Source organism: Haliotis rubra, unplaced genomic scaffold, assembly GCF_003918875.1.
Source record: "Haliotis rubra isolate DU_JTF1 unplaced genomic scaffold, ASM391887v1 Scf7, whole genome shotgun sequence".
NCBI classification, from domain to species: domain Eukaryota; kingdom Metazoa; phylum Mollusca; class Gastropoda; order Lepetellida; family Haliotidae; genus Haliotis; species Haliotis rubra.
This window is the reverse complement of record NW_025767412.1, coordinates 5,016,897-5,044,573: the sequence shown is the minus strand read 5'-3', so window position 1 is coordinate 5,044,573 and position 27,677 is coordinate 5,016,897. Positions and strand designations below refer to the sequence as shown.

Below are 27,677 nucleotides of genomic sequence, written 5' to 3'. Positions count from 1 at the left end.
ATTACAGAGCCTATAACTTAGGGCAATGCCAAAATACATGAACACATTTTGCTGACAGCGTTGTGTGATGTATGATATGGTCTCCTCCACGGGGGCTGCTCCATGTCCAACAGTTTACCCTCTTCCCTGTAAATGCATCAATGTCATAGGCTACCGCGTGTGGTGTTTTCATACACACTTCCGTTCCATTTCACAATAATATTGGGTGTCATGTCTCCCTGAGCACCAATTCCCTGGAGCACAGACCTGTCTGCGTTAACGTAGTTGCTACATCTCTGAGGTAAAGAAGCAAAACAACGACATCTGCTGGACACGCGTATTTTATTGATATGTTACACAATATGCAAGAGTCGTGACATTGTTCAAAACATAGGAAGGACCGCCAGGGATATCATGTCGGGATTCCGATAATGCTGTCATAGCATCAATGATAGATGAAGGGACATGAAAATGCTCTGGATAATCTTAGACCGTCCGACGACAGGGGCAATATCTTTCTGGTACATTAGTAAAATAACGGTTGAGTCAACAATTTGATGTAACATTTACTTCACATATTGTTCATTTCACATACCATAGTGTAAGGCGTTATACAGGACAAAGGTTTCCTACACGTCGTGCTACCTTTGTCCATATTTGAGCAATAATGATCATTTGTGGTAGATGGTTTACTTCCCGACAAACTCATAGAAACCAGATTGCTGGGACCGAGCCCTCTTTCCCACAAACTCGGGAATTCTATATCTTAATCTCTTGTTCAATAAAGCGGATAGGCGGTTGTCCATATTCTGCCTCAATAAGTCAGAAGTAGCCATGTCTCTTTTGCCAAGAAACTCGGAGAATCGTTTGTCAAAAACTCGTTTCCCGAGAAACTCTGCATATCTCTTAGACAAAGGGGCATCCCCTTCCGGTTTTCCCAGGAAACCAAAGGCCTGAGGAGCGGCCAGAAGGCGGGGGTCACGTGGTTCCGTGTCCTGGAAATCCCATTGGCTGTTTTCAGCCCCTGCCGATGGCCCCTCAAAACTATGTAGGTCTAAGTTTCGCTGGATAAGGGCTGAAGCCAGGTTAGCCGAAGAGGGTCTAAAGGCCTTGGGGTCTGGCCGATCTGTAACAGAATACATAGTGCAGTCTTTCTGTTTTCCGAATGGGGAGGGGGCTGGCGGTGTATTATTTACATATCAGACAGGGGAGAAATTTTTGGTAAAACTGCTCACGACTCACGGTCAAATTTACAAATGTGTTGGTCACACTCACGTAACAATATCTATTAACAGTACAAAAATAGACTTTTAAAAATAAATTGGAACGCCCTTACATCATGAGGAACGTAATTTCAAAGCGCCCTGAAGAATGATATTCGGCAATTCGTATTTGAGTAAGACTGCGACATAAAGTGTAATACATTTTGTACATCGCCTTACAAGGGAGGAGGAGCACCGGCATCAATTGTCTCTCAAAATAAGGCCGCTTTTGCAACGCCGAATTTGCATTCGCTTTATTATCATTCTCTCAGTAAGAACGCCTCACGAAACCATCAGTGGTAAAGTGCAGAGCCACACTATCAGTATTATGAATCCGGCTCAGAACCTTGTCCTTGTGATGGGGAACTTCTCCGACCCACAAAAAGAGGGGCCTCAAAACGCTTTTCTGCCTGAACTAATCGCCGATACTGTCTAGCAGCTTCGTAATAGTGAAAAGCGCTAAGCAAATCTTTCAACGTTTCCTGCTGTCTTTTTCCAATGAAACGGGGGATATCATACCGTTTGCCGATGAAGTAGGGGGCAGGGTACATGTTTCGTTTCAAGAATTCATTTTCTGCATTTTGGGGGTAATCAGAGGACCGTTTTACGGGAATTGCGCGGTAAGAATCTTCTTTGGAAGGGATGCGGGCTAAAGGACTTACAGACAGTTCTTGCATATTGGAACCGGATAGGTTGTCGAGAATATCCGCTAAACGCCGCTTGCCAACGAACATCGGGGCAGCCTTTTTGCCAACAAACATAGGTGCTGATTTCTTCCCAACAAACATCGGAACAGATTTCTTTCCCACAAACATTGGAGCGGCCTTTTTGCCCACAAAGTAAGGAACAGCTCGTTTTCCCACAAAGTAAGGAACAGCCTTTTTGCCCACAAAGTAAGGAACAGCCTTTTTGCCAACAAAGTAAGGGGCAGCTTTTTTGCCAACAAAGTAAGGTGCAGCTTTTTTGCCAACAAAATAAGGTGCAGCTTTTTTGCCAACAAAATAAGGAGCGGCCTTTTTGCCCACAAAGTAAGGTGCAGATTTCTTTCCCACAAAGTACGGTGCGGCCTTTTTGCCGACAAAGTATGGAGCTGATTTCTTTCCAACAAAGTAAGGGACGGCTCTTTTGCCGACAAAGTAAGGGACGGCTCTTTTGCCGACAAAATAAGGAGCAGACTTCTTTCCAACAAAATAAGGTGCTGATTTCTTTCCTATAAATAAAGGCGCTGATTTTTTCCCAACAAACATTGGGGCATAAGATCTCCTATTCCATGCTAGTCTTTTCTGTTCCTGTTGAACCAATTGCTTAATTCTCTGTAGCAGTTCATCATCAAGAAGTTGTGTATAAGGCTGGCTAGAGTCCGCATTAGAGGAATCACTGCTGAGCAGGCGCTCTAGGCCCTGGTCATCCGACAACATGTAAGCATCGCGCGCTAGCCCGTCAGGCGGAGGGTTGACTACATCCCCTTGTTGCAGCGCAGCAGAATGCGGCGGCGGCGGCGGCGAGAGCAGGCCAGAATCATGCATTGGCGGAGAGTCGGCACCTGGATGGTGAAAAGTAGCAATCAGACAACACAATAGAACAACCAGTCATGCACTACATCAAGTGTAGGTGTAACAGTTATAAAATTACAATGGGGTTTAACATCATGTTCAATACTATTCCGCTTAGAAATATCGACGTGTAAATATGTGTGCACAACTATAATTTGCACATTAGTGAAGATGTACCATAAACGTTCTTGTCCAAGAAGATACCGAGTCGCAGTTCAGCATGAATCCATCACACATAAACACTATACGGACTCCCTGTTTATCACCCTCAAGGTCGCGCACCATACAGGTAAACAAAACGTGCCGTATTTTAGAGTTTGTTATCAGGGAATATGGTTTAAACCACTGATCTGCTTGTTTTCGGACAGAAGATCAAAAGACAACTTAGTCTGGTCATGTAACCAAAGACAAACGCCATTTTGGAATGTTTGCCCCCCAATATCCTCCAACAATAGATCTCGTGGATAATGCATTCATGAATTTTCTCCCCTAGTTTTAACACAACATCAATGGAATAAGTACTCCTCTTTTAGCAACGTCTATGATTATTTCAGGAAAGTTCTTTAAATATTTTTTAGGTCCAACACAGAATCTGATTAAAGTGCTTTGTTTAAATTTATGACAAAACCTGATGCCTTCACCTGAAATGTATTAGTTTTCATGAAATATCTGTGACAAAATAATATTTTCGATTGTGTACAATTACAATACCCTTTAGCGTAACAGATACTTCATGCTTTTGAGTCAGCCATAAACACATACACAATATGATCACAAAAGAAGAACTGATCTCTTTCTTACTTGGATAAAAACATATAATGGAGATAATTACATACTCAAGAGACAAGTTACAACATTCCAAGAAAATACAAAGACTGAAAAAATGCCTTTATTGGATAGATTGTATTGTAATGCATAAAACTGTGTTTGTTGGGTTCATGGTACTCGGTATTATAAACAAAAACAATTTAAAAGAGAATATTTTTCTTTGTAAACAACGCTATGTAGTTCTTTATTTGAACCGTTAAAGTAGATCAACTGAAATACATCAGTCTTGTTAAATAGAATGAAGATTGCATTTACAGAAAAATGTAGTTTTCGTAGGACAATCAAGCCTGGTTGTTTTTCTGATGCTGACGTTATATCTTGAATGAAACAAAGATCTTAGACTTTTAAGTTCTTTTGACATATCGATCAGACCAAGTGTCGTTCTAGAAATAGAAAGGAGAAGAGATAGCACGGGTCAATCAAGTACCGCAATCAACAAACATAGCACAACATGAACATGTCATTTATCATCCATCCGTTCAGCTTTTGGTCATCATGTGTATCATCTTCACGAAGCATTTAATTGATAATTTTAGTGAACCAAGCTGAACCAACAGAAAGGCATACAGTTGGGATATAAACAAGTACTAATCATTGAAATTTGGCGTTGTATGTAATAGAATACAGACTGAATAGAATATAAGTTAGTTGTGTATTTTCATTAATGCAAGAACTTTTGGCCATGCACAAACAAAGACGGTTGAGCATATTGTGTCATACCTGCATCCTCGGCAAACGTCAAAACAGATCCAAGTAAAAGAATAAAACTCGATGAAATCATGCCGCACATTCCTTGGATGCCAACTGATGGAGACCCTGGAAAAAAACAACAAAGTGAAAATGAAATACTAATACTAGATGAACTGTGCCAAGATTAATTAAATGACATCATAAGATGATACCAATTCACAATATAGATAAATCGCCGTAAATTGCTCGAACTGCAAGCACCGTTTCACATACTGAGCCAGAGCCAAATCATAGCCGTCGACATTCGTCATGTTTAAGGAATGCCAGGATCATAGGTTCAAGAACAAGATAAGTCCTGATTGTAACCATGGGTTTGTTTGCAAGGTTATACTTCACGTTGTATTCACCAACGTTGTCAACATCTTAGACCTGCACTCCTCATTACCACATACACGTCAAAGCGTTTCCTCAGCACAACGCAACTACTCTCACTTATCTACAAATCAACAGCATATATTTAGCAACTACAACACCATCCAATGCGACATTTAGTACAATTGTGAATAATGACCGTAAATAAAGTTGAAATTATCTGCATATTTTGCTAAATCAAGACCACACAACTTTACCTTTCAAAGGATCCACCCAAAACAAGATCGGTTGCAAATACGTTATGCCTGGCTCGTTTCGTCTAACAAACCTTTTACACAGAGTCACACACCACTGTTTTTCACAACTACAAAATGCTTGGGCACATTCAATACCACGCGCACCAGGTTCAAATGAATCACTATGCCCACGTATACTACATCAGCTGGTTCTCGAGGTGCATTGACTCATCTCTCTGGGAGTTTTTCTGGGGTTTGGCGCTAGCAGAAGGACAACAACCGTCAGACAACCATCACTGAAAAAGTAATGCTTCTCTCAGCAACTATCGAGTCATGTAATAGCGGTCTGTAAATATGCGAATCTGGGCCAGGCAACAAGTGAATGACATCATGAGCTTGAGCATGAAAGCTTGGAAACGATGACCTGTGTGACACTAAGCGAGTCTAACCATCACATCTGTTGCCTCCGTCAAGCATGGTTTGCTGAAGATCAATTCTTACCCGGTTCTTTACGGGTTAGCAACGACATTAATAAATACTAATGATTATAAGAAACCATTGTAATACTATTTAAATCCAGTGCGTGATTGTACTCCCTAAATCCATTAATCTGGAGCAACCTTACCGGGCCTGACGTATAATTATATTTCTGCTTTATTAGCAGTCAGGCTAATCAACACAGCTGGAGATACTGAAGCAGGAATAAGAGATTCATTAAAACGAGGCGGTTGGTAGAGAGTTTAGGTGGTCCATAATATACTTTTTACTGTTATTTTGCCATATAACAACTCTCCATCTGTTTCTGAGATTGGTTACCTTCTGACGGTTTTATTTATGCTATGAGTATTCCATACATAAATTCATAGATACACTCTACAGTGAATATATGTAAATATTAAGTTATCGACAGGTGAGGATTAATTTGTGAATTAATTTATAAAGTCGTAAGTATATAGGTATCTGTGTAAGTAATTATTGAAACAAGTACCAGCGAGTTATTTCAATAATTATAGTGTAAATTGTATTCAAGAGAATATTACAGAAAAACAAACCTCCCAGGAGAACAGTTTCGTTTGACATCCGCAAATGGACTTTTGATTATACAGATGGTTATCTCGGTTATCGGTGGGTAATGGAGACTGGTTATTCCCTGAATTGACGTTTGTGATCATGCTTATAAACGACAGTGACACTATCCCTTCACAAGGGGGGCGCTAGCCTGATTTGGCATTTCAAAAGAAAGGCATAATGAAATCATATTCGTATAAAGATTACAGCCTTTACGGAGAATCTGGAGCGTATCAACGTGACACACAACATGTCCGAAGCTTTCAAAACATATTTCCCCGGAAATCAATAGAAATCTATTTAATCTGATATGGAAGAGAGACAAGAATCAAGCAGTGTGTCAATCCGTAACTACTAACACAATGTAACGTGTACTCGGTGTATCAATTTCATCTTAAATCAACAAAATGTTACAACAGTATAAAGATCGATGTTATTTTTTGCTGCACAAGAGTGCTCGAGAGCTTTGTGTCAGTGAAGGATCTCTTCAAGGGGAAGCCACGCTGGCTTGCAAGTCGGAGAGGCTGTCGATCATGCTTTTAGTTCGCTGCAATTGAACGTGTTCCTGTGTTAAAATGGCAGATGTGGAACGATAATCTTTTTCTAACTTTTCTGAATTCCTAAAGGTTAGGAAGAAAACGACACCTATAAAACACAACCCTTGGAAGGTCAGCACAAAGGCTGTTTTTCTTGCTGTGTAGAAAAGTCTGACTGGGCGTAAGGTGACAGCAACGTTTAGTTTTTCAATTCACGTACTTTAAAGTTGCCTCGTTCTTGTGTTCTTGAAAACGCGTAAGTCTGGAATAAAGCTTGGAACTGTGATGAGACATTACTGCAGTTGTCTAAGAACATCTCCCCAGAGTGTCTGTTGGTATAAAACTTCAAGGCATACGATGAGTTTTAAACCCTCATCTTGTGTTAACATATTTGATATCAGACACTCGGGTGAGAGTCTGTAAATAGTAATGAACATCGTCTTTTGTTTAAAACGTACCGGCAACAAGCTTCGATCACAGAGAGATTAGTGATGGCATTTCAGTTTGACGTAAGAATGACGTTACAATGTCTGCAAAGCATTCTGATACATTTTCAGTACATCGCTCTCCCATGAGAGAATGCCTGATCTCACCACCTTCCTGATATATCTTGTGGATGCCATTTCTGGATGATAAGTAAAATTTCGCATTTTTTGTTTTCTTTTTTGCTGTTGTTTTTTAACAAGATTATTGCAGGCAACAACACATAATGCAATCATAAAACGTTGTTCTAAGTCTGAGTGACCAACGCAGAAATTCTGCGATTTTCGACACAGCCTCAACATGATAACTTAATAAGGATTAAGCAGTTACCAAGCATTGATGTCGAGACAAGCATATGTTCGATACATCGAAGCTTGACATAACTCTGAATGAAATACAACTTGTTCTATTTTCTACGATTTATCCATTGTGGTGAAACTAATTTGCTAAATGGCAATAATGTGTATTAAATGGAATTTTTACATTGAAAGAGTCCACATCTCAGGGGTTAACAAGACAAGTAACATGCCATTTGTGTATTCATATTACCTCACCCGGGGGATCTAATACATCCCCAATATACACTGCTCTGGTCGTACCGAGCAAGGTACTCCGTAATTCTTCGTAGATTGTCTGTTATTGTCAGTTTACCACTCTCGCTAACAGGTTGCGGGAAACTTGATTCGCTGGAGGGATAATGTTTCATTAACACGTTAGACATTGTTAGTCCTCAATAAATCAGAGGTTTATTCCAGCAAACAGGGGCGACTGTCACTGAGAGCAGGACCTCTTAAAAGAACTTGACAGTAGCAGTTTAAAGACAATTCGTTTGTTGAATAACACTGTACTCGAAATTTGTGGTTCTGTGTTAACCTATTTTATCAAAACAAAACAAGTAACAATTATGGTGGGAATTGCATCGTTCCCAGTTATGAAGCTCATAAAACGTTTGGAATCGCAAATGATCTGGGTCTTGTAAGTGAAACGATAATTTTACATTATGGATGTAAAGGGGATTTTCATTGAACAAGCAACAATCTCCAAGACACACGCCCTCTCCCACACACGTGAAACAGGTCTTGAAGGTAGTGGTGTGTGTGAGTTGTCATTTTACAAACATTATTCACGCCAACGAAATTAATACTTTCCTTTTGGTCATTGTCTGCGACCGTTTCAGCATGAGTAGAATATGCAGATAGCTTTCCTTATTGATGCAAGTTTGATGGCAATGTATGTCCTCATTGACACATTTTCAGAAGATTTTGGATTAATTTGATAGTAATGAATATTCCCTCTAGATCGTACATGGACAACGTGAACATGATGGCAAAAATAGCATTAACCAATAGTTTTCAAACTCTTGGGCCCACGTATGGACGATTGCAAAAAATATGACATTAAAATCCGGTCTTGGTTGAAAACATTGCTTTTTAGAGATTGCTTGTGGCGGACTAAATGGAAGTGACAGATAGTGGAGGGCTTCACCACGGGGTGCGAAGCTGAAACCCTACTGGAGACGCTTTAATGGGAAGGGAAGCCACGCACACCGATTGCTCAATCTCCTCATCCAACGTGTTTTCTTGGCCTTATTAAAGTTTTTGTAAAGATATCTGTGGCGCCCATATTGTATGTGACAAGCTGAACAATGGTCATAGGTCCTACGATCTCGTCTGGTTTGCAAGAGTTGGATTAAACTGCAAATCGAATGGGGAATTCCATATAACAAACTTTTTATCTATCAGTTTTGAAAACATGTTATTCTCAATATTTTCACATGTGGCAGTTAATGTAATACAATTATTTTTTGGTATTTAATATATACACTATTTTCATCTTTTGATCAAACATGTAACATCTTTTATTTTTTTGGTTCGTATGTTCCTAAACATCTGCTGTAAAAAGACAGAGATGGCATTATTTTTTGACAGTTACAGCGATCGCATTATTTGTTGACAGTTACTGTCACAAAATAACGCCATCGCTGTCTTTTTACAGCAGATGTTGGTCAGTTTGTGCATTCGTTAGTAGAAATATTTCCTGGAAATAGTAGAAAAGATTTCCTGGATAGAGTTTGACAATTTGTACAGTGGTAGAAGTCAATGTTTCTGAGCAAAAGGTTTATATGATTAGCAAACCACTCAGAGCAGAGGATTCATAATAAATAACAAGAAAATAAAGTCTTTACAGCCTTCAGAATACCCTAATCTCTTTGTATATATTTTTGACATCCACAACTTGAACAACCAGATAGAAGACAACAATGGTAAGGCTGTCCCTTGTTATATAGAGCCTTATACTATGGAATAAAGGTTTATTTCTTCATTGTAATGCAATCCCAGTTAATGCAGACAGAACGCATTCGATTCTCATAATCTTACTGATGTTTTAACGACTACTTACAATCCTTTCAAAACATGCTGTTCATGACCACTCTGTTTATACCCCCAGTTCAGTAAAGCGATAGTAAAGCATTTCTGTCTTGCAAAGCACTAGGTTGTGCTTAATCCATAGTGACATTAACAGATATCATAATGGGAGATGACTGGGGATTCGGCGATGTAGTTGACAAAGCCGGAGCTGCCACTACTAATGGTCCAGTGCTAAGGGACCTCTTATTCTCTCGACAACATAGTGGCGAAACGTAGTATCACGCCAAACAATATGTCACACTCCGTACGCTGGCTCTGAAAGATTCAGCTACAGCTTGGAGTATTAACGGACAAAGTCGTCCAATTTGGCTCCCACCGCTGTAATGGCTGAAGCGAAAGATAGGCGTATCCTGTCAGATTAGCTGTTTGTGCAAAATACAATAATGCTCTGCCAAATTGGTCATATAGTGACAATACTGGGAATCTTGAATGTTTGAAATACAAAGATGATCTATGGAGATTTATCATACCTTCTAGACTGTCGTTGTTTCATATATTTAAATTAGATTCTAATTATATTTTTGGTTTGGCAGCAGCACACCAGTGCCAGTGGGTTAGTGGGTTCCAGCCAATGAAGTGAACTTCTAAGACCTCCATTACTTAAGGATTTCCTCCCACACCAAGCTTACACGTTGCGACGTAACTGAAATCCTCTTCTAGGGGGCTTAAGCCCGTTTCTGGTGTCCCCCGCCGTGATATTGCTGGAATATTGCTAAAAGCGGCGTAAAACTAAACTCAGTCAGTCAGTCTAGGGGGCTTACACATAACTATCTCACGGTCTCCAGCAACCGTTGATTGTCGAAGACGAGACTATTAAGATCGGGTAGTTACCCACGTTGTCTTGGTTTGTGCATGTCATCCCAGCCAAAAGTATTTCATTTAAGTCCGTGATATCGATCACTTGATCGTCTGGTCCATTATTTCACAGATCGCTGTCCTACAGCTGTAACTTGGCGGCACTAAACAACTCACACTCACTCACTCACTCAACATCAAGGTAATTTCTCCTGATTGATGAAAGATGTAAGCACTGTGTGTCTATAGGCATACATGACCACGGTGCCCCTGGAAAAGCATTCATGAATATATGTTGGTTGTAACCGTTTTATTGTTACATTATATCATTAAGTCTTCTTGTATTTTGTCCTGATCTTTAAAAAAAAAGATTTGTAAGAAAATACATATTTCCTCATAAATTTCACCTAAACATGAAAGAGTCTTGTATGTCTTAATAATTTATCCATTTTTCGGATCCCGATACAGATCCCGAACACACAAAACGTACACGAAACCTGGACCATGAAAGACTATTGTTGACCTTGACGGCGTCTCAACGCCCCTTGTGGAGTGCGGGTTATACGACTGAGTGAGTTTAGTTGTACGCCGCACTCAGCAATATTCCAGCTAAATGGTAACAGTCTGTAAATAATCGAGTCTGGACCAGACAATCCAGTGATCAACAGTACCAGCATCGATCTACGCAATTGGGATGCGATGACATGAGTCAGCGAGTTGACCACCCGATCCAGTTAGTCGCCTCTTACGACAAGCATGGGTTGCTGAAGATCAATTCCAACCCGGATATTCACGGGTTGTCTCCATAGGAATTTATGATGGTATTAATGGACGAGTTAGTCTACTGATGAGTCGGGCTCGGTCAATGGTGACGTCGAACCTTCGAACAATGGAATCCGACACTGTCTCTCATTTATTGACCAACGTAATACCGCTGGATTATTACAAAGTGCAGCGTTAAAGAAAAAGCAAATAATGAAAATAGTATAGCTTCAATGAGTCTGGGCTGGTAATTCACCGGTGTGAAATCAGATGTTTTCTCACTCGAATGAAATATCGATTTCTATTTTCATTTTGATAAATAAATGCATGTGTCTCTTCAGAGCAAACAGTAGACGTCAAGTTATAAATGGTAAATTTACCTTCGTTCTTTTTTTCAGTGTTCTCAACGCGAAGCAAATGTCGTTCACGTCAAATGTTTAGGATATGTTTACGAGGCCATTCGAGTAACACGGGCCTCTTACAAAGTTTGTTGACAGACGTGGTCGTGATATCAGATCGATCATATTATGTCATAATACGACGGGAAGTGAAATAGGGGTATTAGGCAAAGCGTCATTACCCTTCATGCGTTAACGTATTTTCATCAGGAAGTTGCAAGCTGTTTTTTATAACTCTTGTTCTAAAATAACAACAAAATATATGTTATGACAGCCTCGGAAAATAAATCCTTTCATTGAAAGGAAGTGGGTTGAGTTGAAGTTTGCTTTTGGACAAATACCAACAGTCTCCGTTTCACCATGATTGACCTTTACTGGAAAAACGTTTTAGAGGATCCTAAAATCGATAGAAGGTATGAGTTACAGACGCATTACACCGTTGCTGTTAATCGGGCGCTCTAAAGGGCATGGAAAAGCATTAACCTTCCGTATCAGTGAGTTGAGTATGTGACCCCGAGAAAGAGACACTGTCATAGTGTTACTACATCTTTTCTGCGTGTACTGCTTCAGAAGTACAACATAGTGGTACCCTTACCGTTGATACTACTTCTACTACTACCGCTATTACTACTTCTGCTACAACAACTACTACAACCATTACTACCACAACTACTACTTCTACTTCCACATCTACTATTGCGATTAGTTCTACTACTACTACTACTACTACTACTACTACTACTACTACTACTACTACATCAATAATAATAACCCGGCAAGATCCGGGTTAGAATTGATCTTCAATAACCCATGCTTGTTGTAAGAGGCGACTAACGGCATCGCTGATTTGGTTGACACATGTCATCGTATCTCAATTGCATAGATCGATGCTCATGTTGTTGATCACTGGATTGTCTGGTCCAGATTCGATTATTTACAGACCGCCGCCATATAACTGGAATATTGCTGTATTCGGCGTAAAACAACAAACGAACGAACTAATAATAATAATACTGTTGATCACTGGATTGTCTGGTCCAGACTCGATTATTTACAGACTGCCTGCATATTGCTGGAATATTCCTAAGTGTGGCGTTAAACACCAACCAACCAACCAACTAATAATAATAATAATAATATTGATTGGAAGGATTCAGGAACATCATGATAAATACGCGGACCTCGCTTTTGAAATGTCTCGCTTGCATCCAAAGTACACTGTCGTCAATATATCCATTGTTCTCGGTGTCCTTGGTTTGGTACCTCCTGATTTCGTCAGTGTCCGGTTCTCCTCCGAGAACATAGCCGTTCTGACACATTTGGGAATGCAGTGCAGGAGAGTCAAAACATACTCCGAAAGTTCTTGATGTGTTTGACTGGGCTGCGCTGGCTGGGATAAGTCCTTTTCGCTGTCTGGGCTGCGTGTAGAGGGAGCACGGGATCCTGGTGATGAGCCTTACCATTCCAGGACTACCCGACCTCTCTCTGCTGCATTTTATCATTTTAATCAGTAAGACAAAATATAATAACAATGACATGCCAGTAGCTTTGACCATGAGGTCAACCCCAGGTACGACCCTGAACATGCCCAGAGCGTCATGGAAAATGATGCCTTTGAACCTTCTTTGGAACAGGCCCGTATACAGGCTGGGAATAAGTCCTGCTAACAAATTAAATCTTGTCCTGTTTGATAAATCCAATTAATCTATTTGTGTTTTTGAATTATCTGTCTCTTTTCCAAGAAATGTCACGTTTGAATCCCAAGTACAAAGTTGTCCGACTTCCCATTGTTCTTGGTGCGCTTGATTTGTTACCCCATCATCTCTTGCCGCAAATCAGGTGGGTGCCCGGGAGCACCGGAAGCACAACCCTTGTGACACATTGGGTAATGGAAAGATAAATGCAGAAGACTGCAGAGTCTACATATTCTCCGAAAGGTTCTTTTAAGGTTCGACTTGGCAGCGCTTCCGGGGAGAAGTCCCATTTGCTGTCTGGGCAGCATGTAAAAGGGGCAAGGGTCCTGATGAGTTTCAGCAGCCTGCGTGTGCCAGGATCACCCGAACACCTTTTGCTGCATTTATCTATTCAACTCTGTAAATAATAATGCTGTTAATAATGGACATTTGCAGTGCGTTGTGCATTAAACACTAGCATGTCATTACCAGCTCCCGAGTTTACAACCCAGGCACACTGTAATCCCAACAGTTCATATAATCTTTCACACACAACATTATGCAAGCATGAAACTGTTGCTCAAATACATGACGCTGTACTGTTTATGATCAATTCTAATTATGTCCCCTTGAATAACGATGTTTTGAGCCATTCATCTTAGCAGTAACACCCGATGTACTTATAATACATGTCGCTAGATTCATTTATTAAATTGAAAACATTGCACCTATATTTCAAGAACAATTTCTTGTCAACGTATGGCTGTTCTACAATAGCGTAGCTGGCTTCTGTCAAAGACAGCATTGAAACATCTTTTCCAACAAAGGAAGAGAAGAAGCCAGTCTTCAAAGGTTGAAAATCAGTACTTGTCTTTGCATAATGCCTCGTCATACTTTACTGTAAAGAAAACATATTTAAAAAAAGCAGATTAAATTTACATAATCGCCAATCCAAAGTGATTACTCTAAGCGTATCAAAGCAATGCGTTTCTCTTGATATCATGCGGTGACAGTCTTTATACAGATTTCCTGAAATTAATGATCAAATATTGTCGTTCTTGACGGAAGCTCTTGAAATATTAAGTGAGGATGATGCCAATTTGAGGATAATCTTCAAAGGAAACACTGAATGGGTTAAATATTTGATTTCATCTGAGTATTAGGCAGTAAACGAACATGCCAGCCAAGGCTGACAAACGTGAGGCACTTGCAAGAAGCAATTTGAGACAGGCACAGGGACAGAATAACTTCTTTGTAGAAGAAACCTCCAGTATGTTGGTATTTAACATGAGAAAATTCAGAAGAACATACGGTTTGCCAGGAACAATATCTCCAAAAGTTTTACGTCTCTCCTCTAAAACAGAGTAGAATATTTGCAGTTTCTGATATGGGAATTCATTATGCTGGAAATTGCAGAAATGTCGTTTAAAAAGATCTTTTCTCGGATGTTCTCGTATTTAACACCCCAGTTAGAACTATTTAAACCATATCACAAACATCACATATTTGACATTTGATTGATACCATGACAACGTCTCACGCTATGTTAGTGGATACCTATTGTAACCGGCATTCCCCATGGGTGTAGTTTAGTAGAAACAATCACATCTTCATGAATGATGAATAATTGTCTGAATTGCGTGTTGAAATCAAGATATTTAACCCATGATTTGTTTGTTACCTTGGCTCTTATACTTAATGTCTCGTGCAGCACAGGGAGTAGTTAGCTAGCTATGGCTGAAATGTGTTTCGTTGCATCTGGAGTTTGGGACGAAATTTGATTCGATCACGTTTCCTCTAGAAATGTCAATTAAAGTCTAAAAACAACTTTACACCAATTTGAGGAATGTTTAAAACAGATATGAAATCTCGCAGCCATAAACAGTCCTAACCATATCCTATCCTTTCTCTGAAACAAGTAACTCTTGAAATTATCAGACATGGGCAGATGTGAGTTTAACTATTACGCAGATTCATTAATTTCGAAGAAAAATGAAGATCTCAAGATTTAGTCGCACATGTTATTCCAAAATCACAGATGCATCAGTACCAACAGAATTGACTTTTGTTCATGATGTTCATCAATATGTCACTGGAAATAGCAATTAACCGATTTTTCCGAAACAGCAACCTACAAGTAATAATAGCTTGTACCTGTTGTGGGTCATCCGTAAGGCTGCAAGGGTAACATTTTGTCCCTAAGTAGGTGCAGGGCATGTTTTACTGTAGCTGGGAGTTTATTGGGCTTTCATAATCATACTTGAAAACAAAATGTTATTGAGCCTGAAGGTCGCACAGCTATAACTGGCATGAAGCCCAAGCAATGAACGCCCTCTGCCGCCACTGTTCAGCAGGTGGTTTAATCACCTGTTTGTAATTACCTTTATGAAATTGCCAGAGTGGAGGCAACTCTCAGAGGAGTGAGCATTTGCAGGAATCATTCTGTGACCGCAACTATAACCATGGTTGTTCTAAAGTGCTGCCAACAGGCAATACAATACTTGCAAGACTTGCTATAACTTCTAAATCACAAATCGTACTCTGTGAAATATTACTATAGGAATAATTTATAAAACAGAAACCTCATGTGTTATCAGTAGATCTATCTGAAAGTGAAATAAATGCTTTTGTAGAAAATTAAAATAATGTATTCATATAAAAAGGTATGGATTTAAAAGAGCATACATGGCTTTTCAGTATACAATTTCGTATTCGCATTATGAAGGACTGTTTACATGTTGCGAGAAACTGGACTAAATCGTTCGGCACTGAAAATAGACCTTCGTAAGGTGTCACTATAGGAGGCATGAGCTCCCAGTTCGAGATTCTGATAAAATCCCACTTCTTCTTATAACGATAAGATTGTTTCCCAGTTTTATGCTGGAATAACACAGCCTTCCCGAAATATGATATCGGCGTCCTCGAAATTTTCAACTTGCCACGGATTAGAACAAATACATTTAACATCATGATACACGATGGGAAATGAACCATACTTGCATCTGCTCAAACAAATGTAGCCCTATAGCCCTGAATACAGGAAAGTAAGATAGAACCTTAGTACATTTAAAACCTCATCTCCATACGAAGAATAAAAGGTTGTGGAAAGAGGTATTTGTAGCGGCTTAGCTGAAAGTGCATCTGTGTAGATTAGTAGACGGCGCGAGGGTCTGTAGACGGATAGTTGTCCGCATTTCCCCGTCAATTATCAAAGTGCTTGGATAATCATCAGGACGATAGTATGGTAGAAGGGCTACGTTCTATAACACGAACTATTTTCGTTACTCCCGCGTGGGGGCTAATTGTGAGACTAATGGCTAGTTGAACCTGTGGGGCGGGAATGAAACAGAGGGCCGCAATGACATACTTCAGAGTGCGTCAAGTAGTTTCAATAACTGGTACAAGTATGCCGTCATATACTTAGGTTCTTCTTTATTCAGTGGATAAAGGGTGTCTCTGTATGCAAGGTCACAGAACAGCACTAAATTTCTCTCACACCGAGTGAATCGGAATATGAGGTACACAATAGTTTACATGTCGAAGGACAGCGATTAGCCGAGAGTTTGTACAATTTTCATTATGATGTCAACAAAGTTACATAGTTCCTTTAGGACAGATATGTTATGGCAATTGAATAATTACTCTCCCTGTGACATATTTGGACTTTTTTAGCAGTATTTTGTTTCATAAAGGAAGTAATTTTACTCGTTATGCCACTTTGATGTCAACAAAGTTACATAGTTCCTTTTGGACAGATATGTTATGGTAATTAACTTATTACTGTAGCTGTGACATAATGGTCTTTTGGGGCAGTATTTTGGAATATGAAGGTTTTAATCTTACTCCCAATGCCACTGTGGTAAACTTACAATAACGGTGAATGGATAAACAAATTCCGTATATGTTCATTGATCGATGAGCAAGTCATTTTGGTTTAGCGTTTGGTTAAAACAGTATTCCAGAGATACCAGGATGTGTGGTTGGACTGTGGCTGGGAAGCTTGAGGTGATGCTGGTATCAGACTTTCATCACTCAGGTGAAACGAACACCAGTATTGTGTTGACAAACATTGTCGAGGCGAACAGGCATTTGAACCAACGATCGTGGGTTTCAGGAATGCCGGAGGGATTCATTGATCAAAGCCAATTCAGCGACTCCTTTTCGAACACAATGAGAGCTAAACCGACCAGAGCTTACCATCTGTCTTCGATGTTCTCATAAGTATTCGACGTAGTTGCTGTTGATTATTCAGTTTGTGAGGATTAACGTAAGTGTTTTATAACCCATGTATCAGCCCTCCAAACATTTAGCGTGACCCTAAAACCTATGTATTAATTATCCATTTGCACGGATCAAAAGCTACATAAACAACCATGATTTCAGCAAATGTATCAGTAAATCCCCTTCTCGGAGATTAACCATGCCTTTGAATAGGATAATAGAATGGCTTTATATCCACAGGAAGATTTTGGGAAGAGTTGAATATATATGGGTTGTCAAAATCTGAAAAAATTCGCGGAACTGGGACTAGACATTAAAAAGATCACATTCGCATACACATCGAATCATCAAAATTCAGATTGACAAAAATTTCCACAGATCTGTAATTATCGTAATTCTTGTTATCATGGATACCAGTATCACAATGCTGTTATAATAACTATGAAACCCCTCAATGAATATATCATGTCTCTGGCATATTGCTCAAAGTCTAGCTATCTGATACGACTCCACATAAAAGCTACAAAATCGTTTCAATAGTCATACGAAATCTGTGCTCCCATAAGTGATTGTATAATGCTCCATCGGTTACACCCGTCATACACACATGCAAAGTCTAGTCACTTGTTTGCAGAACCATCGTATCCTGGTTCAACGATGGTATGCTTCACAATGACACGGTCAAACTGGCTACCTTACTGTTATCAAGTATCTCCAACTAAGAGAGATGGCTGCCACAGCCAGCCGCAGCTGCATGACTTATATTCTTGTCTCAGAATCAACCGCAGAAATAATATCTTGATATAATAATTGTTGAATGTGATTGATTAAACCAACAAGTTTTATTATATTATGATTAATAGGAAGACTCGTCTGCTTTAAAACTGTGTGCCCTACAATCATTGTTCTCTTTTCCTTTATATATCTAATGTATTGTACATGAAATCACATGTCATTGGACACCGAGCGTTCGATTCATGTCACATCTTTACTGATGTGTACCCTGGGCATCCATGATGCATGAATTTTACATAAAAGAGGTAACAACCCTCACAAATACAACACCTCTCTATTTACCTCCATTTTACAGGCAACTGGCCTACTATGCCCATCTATATAACTTTATTACGCAATTGTTCATTTATAATTCACTCTGAATGCACATGTTTCCCATGTAATGTCCAAACACGGAATTTTCAGCGCTTGTCATACTTCCCGAACCTTTCTACTACAGTGAACATACTTTTACCAGGTAACACTTCAGAATATTGCATGTAGTTTTGGGAATCAAATGGAAGTTCCCTCGAGTGTTTTCAACCATGGTCTACATACATGCAGCATGAAATTGGTAATCAGTCAAAGCCAAAGGTAGACAAAGGTATCCCATTTGATTTTAAATGAACCAAGCGTTCACTCGGTCTCACAAAGGTATATTCCATTCAGCCCAATCCTTTGAAACTGCACGGCCTTGTACGATCAATTAAACAGTTCTCTTTATACCATTACTTTCCAAATCTCTTTTCAAAGTCTTTTAAACGGTTTTGCTCGATATGTTAACAGCAAATGTGTTCTTTTGTTTCGGCAGCCGAGGAGTTTCAAATGACGAAATGGTCGTGGCATATTAGCATAGGCCGGCAATCTCCACGCAGTATTTTAACCCTGGGCAACGGAAGCTCATACATTCACCTCAAATTGATCCCGTATCTTTTTTCTAAGCTTCTTGACTAGGAATCCTGTTTGATTGGGGCATGGGAGTAAACATCCATTTGACAAGTTCAAACAAATCCACAGTAGATAGATGAACGGTTATATTAGAGGAATATTCTCAACAAACAACGGACGTGCTCTGATAGGAAGATAGATGGAACGTTGAATTAATCACTAACGTAAATGGCGATGTGGGGACTGGTTATTGCGATAGGAGCTTGGTGGGACGTGCTACTCTCATTACGTATTACTGACTTGTCTTCGATCGCAGTCAATCATCAGCCGGTCGCCAGCCACTGAAGCTGATGGACCAGCCTCCACAATAAGACTCCTCGCCCACACATGTTATGCAGAATAAGATATCAGTAAACAAGCGCTCTATAAAAAGACATGGCAATGTTTTTCTCAATACGAATTTTGGTTTGTTAAAAATAAATGATAATTAATTTGTGTTATGCAGCTACGGTATGAGATATTTCAAATATGTAAATCATTTCAGCTTAATCATTCTGTTTACTTGATTTGCAACTCCTATGATCATCATCTGCAAATACCGAATAAACATAAAAGTATGGGAATAATACAGAAGATACTGGATTTCATCCCATCTGTGGGAACAGGAAAACAATTTCTGTGGACTGTAATTGGCATAAAAAAGGCGTGTATTTCAATTTCAAATGAGCGTAACTTTAAGAAAGAACGATGTATTTAACTTTAAGTTTTGTTTCTACCTGTTTAAAACATTTCCTCATTCGTATGAGCGGTTGCATATCGATCATACAAAGGTCTGACTAGCTAGGGTTCATACCATAATCCCGTTGACCCAGCACCGATGTGCGGCCATATGCCACACCTACGCAGGTACAGTTCGTGGCGGATGGATACACTGTCTACTTATCTACATATCTCTTCAAGGACTAAAACAAATAGAAGTATAATCATTCAGGAAAATGAATAATCAGAAAGAAAAAAATCCATTGATCTGTTTTGAAGCCGAACTTGTAAAGTCCAGTAAAAAATATGAATTTGTCCTTTCAATAGAATGCTGGCGACTTTAACGCCAATCCCTTCAAAGAAATCCAATTGATTAAGGCGGTAATTAAGGGAGGAAACCAAATCTCTTTGATACTGTGAAACAAACATCTAATCATTTACACCCGAGCAATCGGTAACTAATTTATACATGACAAAACATAACTGTGAAAGGAATTTACAATGCGGTTTTGTTTATGGCCGTTTGAATTTCACATTAAAACGCCCAGTAGCTGGTACACGGCAGCCTTTATAGCCATGATGGATTCCTGAAGAGACTGTGCATTCACAGATGATCATTGTGGGCTGCCAGTAGTAATCAAGAAACAGGCAATGCATTTCCATGACAGAATTGTGAACAAATTTTCAAGATAAAGCCTCTTTGTAGTCAGTTGCATTAACACTGAATCGACACCGATGGAGTGAACGAAACCCAAGGAAACATTGATGATGTCTCTTTGTTCTGGAGAAAATGCAATGGTGGAAAGTTTCCAACGAGTCATGGGAAATATATTGACACATGTTATCAATGCTCCCAGACTCTGCAGGGAACCTTTATGACAATGCTGCCAGAATCATTAGTCGAGAGTGAGACGGAAATGTCTAAATTAATGGAAAAAGCATGTAATTATGGCATAAGAACCATGCCGTTTTTCATTTAAAATGTGCTATTTGCGAGCATTACACCGTATGGAAGTATAGAAAAGGGATGCTGATGACATGTTCCTTACATGGGGTTAATATGTGGCTTGGGTTGACAATTGATTTCATATCAAGGCTCCGGTTGTCACTATTGCAGGAGTCAAACCTGCTCCTGAACGTGAAGATGCTGTGGGTTAAATCAGTGACATTTTGTTTGTCGTCAACGTGTCAACGTGTTGATGATGAAACGGAGCAGCTATCAATCAATGCCTCCTTAAATTTTAACAAATGCTTGGGAGAATATAACTTAAAACAAATCGCGTTTATATAAATAGCCCTAAAGGTACGGCGCTGTGTTTAATTTGATGATGTTAATGTTTCTTTCGTACACATAAACGTAAGACATAAACGTAAGACGTTTAAGTGGATAATTTACAGAGATAAAGAAATACTGCAGCCCGGTAGATGCATTCTGCGCTCCCTTCGCTCCAGGGGCTTGACATTTAGTTGCTTTAAAAGCCAAATAGATTATCCACTTATCTAATTACTATTATTCCAAAGCATCACAGTTTCCTAAAATTAACATGTTTGTTTTTCAGATGGAATATTTACTAATGGACACATGTCAAATATCACTTCATTGATTTATCTAAAGAATGCGTTATTCTACAGAGAATGCCATGTACTCCATTTGGTGACACTTATGATCGGCTGGGTTTATGTTAAATGGGTGGATTGTGAGACTGAGAACTTTCATCGGCGTACCGGGTTCAAACTGAAAGCATTTGTAGATTGCTCGGGATCATTTCCTTGGTAGGAAGCATTCCAATGTAGCCGGTTTTCATAATATCAATCATTGGATAGTTCAACCCAGATTCGACGTATGGTGGAATAATACTCAGCGTCGAATTAAACAACAAACACGTATATATATACTTTCCATACTTACAGGCACAACCTCTTTCCACACCTACTCTAAATCTCCCAACTCCATCGCATCACCGTCGCTACCTATCTCAACCTCCGTCTACAACCTCCATCTAAACATATATGGCATATCCCTACTTATTTTACACCCTCCCGTCAAGAACTATTCAGACCTACGTCTATTACCTCTGTCTATAATTATTATCATTTATTACCTACAAGGGCGAAAATATCGGGGTTCATATTTTTCATACGATGCCCTAGGGCAAAATATCACTTTGTCATGGTGACGTGACGTCATGAACAATGCTATGACGTCATGCACAATGCTATGACATCACGTTTCTTCTGTGACATTGCGTTCTACATACGGCGATGGCGGGTAGCCAGCCTATGTTTGAAAGTAGATTTGGGTTACTGTCATTGCGTTCTACATACAGCGACGGCGGGTAGACAGCCTATGTTTGAAAGTTGAGTTGGGCAGAATATTATATGAGTATCCATATCATACTATGTTTACGACACTCGTGCCTAAACATCGGTATATCCCTCGCTCTCGCTCTGGAAATATCAACATTTAGGCACTCGTGTCGTAACCATAGTATGACATGGACACTCATATAATATCCTCTATATCCCTTACTCCGTGTGTAATTACTTCAACCTCTGTCTACCATCTCCGTTTGTATCTCCGCATCATATCCTAACATCCATCTACAACTTTTGCCACATCCTTTCACATACACATGCATGGTGTTTCGCACCCTTCTTATCACCCTAACCAAAGTTATGCAACCGCCGTGATCGCTGTTTATATTTGATACGAATGCTCGTGTCGCCTCTTGAGTATTAAATGACTCTCGACACCAAGTGATTGGTCGTACGACTACACCATAATATTGTCTGGTAACACATTGTCCCGGGATATAAGGTCCACAATGTCGCTTAGTGGCAATGATAAAACATCTATTCGTCCAGCAATATATGGTATAACAGGTAGTGACACCTTGTAACATGCGGTGATCTCTGCTATGAATTGCCTTTAGACGTATGTATGATATACATACAGTTACCAAGTTACATGGAGCTCTCAAGTTTGTCGCAGATGTTTGGTATATAAGCCCTTGAAGATCCGGGTTAAAACTGTGTTTCAGTATCATATGCTTGTCGCAATAATCGACAAGCTCGCAGACTTGCTTGAAGCATGTCATCGTATCCCAATCGGTTGATCGGTGCCCATCATGTCAATAACAGGATTGTCTGGCCCAGACGTGAATACTTGCAGACCGAAGTCTTGCTGCTGGGAGACTGTAGCATGAATCATCAAACAGTAAACATACTGTGGCATGTTATCTTTTAATCCAGTGATATAATGATACGTCTTCCCATCGGGTAGCCTGCTATACACGATCGAGTCATCATGAGGTCTTTAACGCCAGTTGCCGAGTTGCAAATGTCTGACACCTATCGCATGACATGACATCCACGTATGTCTCACACTGCATGCATTATGACTAGCAGTTAATGACACAACCAGTCTTATCGGATGCAAAACCCAGTGATCTCACGGTCTTCGCCTGGGAACACATACGATTACAGTTCTGGCTCTGTCTGGTTGTTTCACGATACTATTACACCTTAACAACACTAGCTCCTCACAGGGTTTAGATCTCAGTGGGATGTGCCAGATGTACAGGGTTGACTGCAAGGACCCTTGGATAGGAGAGTCGATCATACGATCAGATTATTTTCGTATATTCCAATTTTTTTTAGTCTGAGGTTCTTCCGATTCTGTCGTATTCGATGTGAACCGATATTAAATTTTTGAATTACATTTAGAAGTGATACACATAAGAGAGTGTGCTTATTCCTCCATCCCTTGTTGAAGCAAATACAATATTTCCTCATAGTAAAGACATTGACACCGATAAATATTATCTTATGCTATTTTACAGATGTGACAATAAGTGACTGAAAGGTGTATTGGCTGTACTTCTCTATAGTACAGTTGAGTTGTAAAAACATGAACTCACGACACAAAAATGTGAATAATAATAATAATAAGTCATCTTCTATAGCGCACAGTCTCCAAACACCAAGTGTTTGCTCGCGGTGCTTAATCAGAATCTGATTCTTATTACCCCGGATAACCCAAGCTGCCTGTTAGGCGCTAGAAGGTTATAGTCACATGACTTAATCCAACCGGGTACCCATTTTCTGCTGGGTGAACAGAGGCAATTTGAACAAACTCACTTGCCTAAGGTGAGACCACATGAATCACATGTGCTTCGTTGTGGGGCAGGACTGAAGTCCTAGAAACACTCAGGAGTCAAGCTGCCAAACATGGTCGCCCATCCAAGGATTGTCCGAGCGCAGTACGTTTAACAGCGCTTTCCACATTACATCAGGTACACGAAGACGTGTAACCTTCATAGGATCGTTAGATTAAAGTGACTATTTGCCTAATGAGGGCTTACCATATTATTATTTATCCAGTTTTAAATGGATACAATTTCAAATTATAAATCTACTTTTAAGTAAAGTTGTGAATTTTTGTGATCTTTAGCATAGTGTGAGTAGTATATGTCAACTACATTTAGAAAGAAACGACTAATAATTATCAGGTACGTATGATATCTTAAACTTTATCTCAGAAAACTATTTTGGATTTTGGCAAAGTCGGTGTAATACATCCAAATATAACACTCTTCGGAAACACATATTTGATCACCAAGACCCCTATCAAGAAAGGTTTCTTAAGTTTACAACGTATATTCGTAAGTCTGTATTTAACTACAGACCTAAAAATGATTTGTGGACTGGAACACTGAAAGAGTACATGCCAACAAATAGCAGATACAGAACTGTGCGGCCTAACCAGTTATATAATTATGAAAATGGTGTTTTATCCAACATCAGAACTAAAGGATTTACAGTAATAGGAGGCTATCGGTGTGGTACATGTAACTTGGATCACTTGATCTGAACGTGTCAGAAAATATAACACAATAAATTCATTCTAAATTCAATATCAACGAACAACTGTTGAATGCATCATCTTTAGCCCCGCAATCAAAACCTGAAATATCTTTCTCCCCAGGTTATTGGTATTTTTCCACATTACCTCTTCAGTATTATTTACAAGCCAGAATACAATGAACCCCTTCTTGGCCAATGTCCAGTAGATCACGTGACGCTCGCTGTCTGCGGTACTGCTCTCAAGCATCCGATAAGGACAATGAGATATATGTCACTGTACAGATTCATCGCACGTCATGACTGATTACACCTCACATTCTAAATATTATTATCGTGCGGAATCGCGGAAATATATATTTAACATTCTTGGTGTCACAGATTGGTCCTGAAATCAGTGCGTTATACTATGTACAGCTTGTACACGTTGAAAATGAGCAAACAGAAACATTTCCTTCTCTCGCTTACAGGTTTTATGTCTCAGAGAATATGAGTAGCTACGCTGAATAACCGTTTGTCTGACAAATCGTGTTTCAGAAGCCGACTTTAAGACTGATTAATATTACTTTTACGTCTTACGGTGGGCTTTGCCATTTACAACACACGTCGCTTCCCCCAGGTTTACTTTACATGTTGAATAATTAATGCCCGAGCTGTTGTAAATTCGCAGTAATGAAGGATACGAGGCACGCGCTATGTTTCAGATTAAATGGTGGCAGGAAATTCTGTTGATGATGTCGCTGGTCTTGGTGAGCAATCCATTGGTGTTTCATTTGACACATGTAAAATACCAGATGTTGAAGAATAGACTATGAAGTAACTTTAAGTTAGTTGAAGATACAAGCGAAAGAACCTTTTCAGTGGTCATAAACCTTCTTTGCTAAAAGCAGAGTCAGCTATAAAATCTGAATGTATCATAACGCTTCAGAATATTCAGGATCCATTCTCCAATGAATTGTATTTAAGTGGGCGTAACAGGAAAAAACAGCGGGTAACGATGTATGGGAAGAGGGTGGGCATTTTCTGCCTTGCCGGTAAGCATGTGTTCATAAATCATTGTAAAACATTGATGAATCTGAATATTAACTACAATGGAGCGGAATCATTACTAGCCTTGGAAAGGGAAAGACAAAATAAAGACATGATTAGATCGCAGATACCACACAGTACATTAACAGTTTATGACTTTCAACTGTGATTTACAAGTAAATATCGGACGAAATATCTCCACCTTATATCAGTTATACAAATGATTGTCTGTAACAATAAATTCTAAAACATTAAAAGAAAAGTTACGCGAATCTTGACGATTTCCCAGGCGGGGAGATAAAAGCTTACGATCAATACATTAATTTGCCTGACACAGGAGACGATGTGAGCGATACACACCATCAACTACAGTGAAGTGAGGGGAGAATATGCTAATGCACGTTGCTTCTCATAAGTCAGTTTAAGTGAGAGAAAATGATAGAAAGTACATTGAGGAAGGGTCTACTATTCCACCCGTTGCTTCAAGATGAAGTCATCGCAACCTCCAGAAATATATCAGTATCAGTATCATACCAATACCAATACCGGAAGTACTACAAAACACGATTGGCACATTGTGAAATGATAGGCACTGCCTTAAAACGGGTTTCGTACATACATCTACACATAAAAGTGTCTATATGTGGGTGGGAAGTTTACCACGATCAACAGATACTGGACAATCCGGTTGCATGTTCACTGTGATAAAAATCAAGCATTAGCGATGTGGCTGCCTCGTAGCGTTTATCTTGGTATTTCGTAGTATTCATTACTAAAAGCCGATCGATGGTGAGGTTATCGCCGCTTTATGACAAGGGACGTGTACATGCGGTGTAAAGGGCGATCTCAGGCTCACATTTGTGTTGTATTTTGTTCTTGGGCATAGCATCTACAAGTCCAGTGACATGTTTAAGCACAGTTTCAAAGAAAAAGCATTTGTGTTAATTGTCTTTCTTACTTCGAAGAACGTGGACTGTTGCTGTACATTTATGGTTATTGCTTAGTTTACTTTAACATTTTGCGACACTATTGCCATGAGTATTGTTTAATTATTGTGTACAGGTTCAATAAAACTGCCATACGTCAGCAATTTAAACTATGAGGGTACAAATAATATTTATGATGGAAAACATCGGAAACCTCACTTAGTTTTACAATTTGACACAGAAAAGCTACAACAATCGACTAAGGACATCATTTCCACTGGCCAGTACCGGAAAGGATCGATATGTTTAATATAGAACCAGTATCTCACTGCAACTCAACACTAGAAAAGTCACTCAATTGGATGAAAGTACCATCTATCATTGACACACACACTTCACCGCAATCTATTAACGACATGATTTCTCAGCACCAACGTGTTATATCTGTACTGATGACCATACGCACACAACCAGCTTGCAAGAACAACTTAAAGTTTGATCAAAGTTTCAGCCAAAGAAATAAAAATACAGCACATCAACTGTACTTACTGGAGAGAGAAAAAGTGTCCTTTAGCCGTTCCGTTCCCAGTGCTAAGTGGATTTTGTCGACTGTCTGTTTCACCTATCTGATGTTATAAGATTTCAGCGTTCCAGTCTCAAAGGCTTGCCTTCTCTGTATCATTGCTTATATAGCGCGCTACCTGGCAGTGTCGCAGGAATTGATCACGTGATCATGTGGGCCACAATGATGGGATTGACGCTCAGTACGGGGGGAAACAAACACGGGGGGGAAACATGGACCGGCAACGGAAGGATAATGTGTGGGATTTTCGATGTTGTACAAATTGTATTAGACGCAAAATGAAAGCAAACAGAAGGCTAATAAAAATGTCCTATCTCCATGATCGCTTCAGATTTGGAGTCGAAGGAAGTGGTTGATTTGATTACGATTGGAAAGAGTGACCGCTCGCGATCATGTTGCATTTTTCTTAATCACCTATCGGAAACAATACCTTCATTTTTTCCGCATTAATATGGAATTCTGATCGAGCTTCATTTGATTTTACACACTCAGCCGAGTCTTGTCTAGGGAGACCGGCCTTCTGATTGTCAGAAAAGAAGATTTTGACATATTGAACTGGCATAGAGGACT

The 27,677-nt window shown here is 39.5% G+C and overlaps 1 protein-coding gene across 1 annotated transcript; it reads right to left on the bottom strand.

The window, feature by feature from the left end:
• Positions 1-304: 304 nt before the first annotated feature.
• Positions 305-27,193, bottom strand: LOC124258606 (MIP-related peptides-like). Its single transcript, XM_046692673.1, has 4 exons — positions 27,074-27,193; positions 4,343-4,438; positions 1,588-2,784; positions 305-1,105 (listed from the first exon to the last, which is right to left on the bottom strand). The coding sequence occupies exons 2-4, from the start codon at positions 4,410-4,412 to the stop codon at positions 669-671; spliced, it is 1,704 nt and encodes a 567-aa protein (XP_046548629.1). The 5' UTR covers positions 4,413-4,438; positions 27,074-27,193; the 3' UTR covers positions 305-668.
• Between the last annotated feature and the right edge of the window lie 484 nt (positions 27,194-27,677).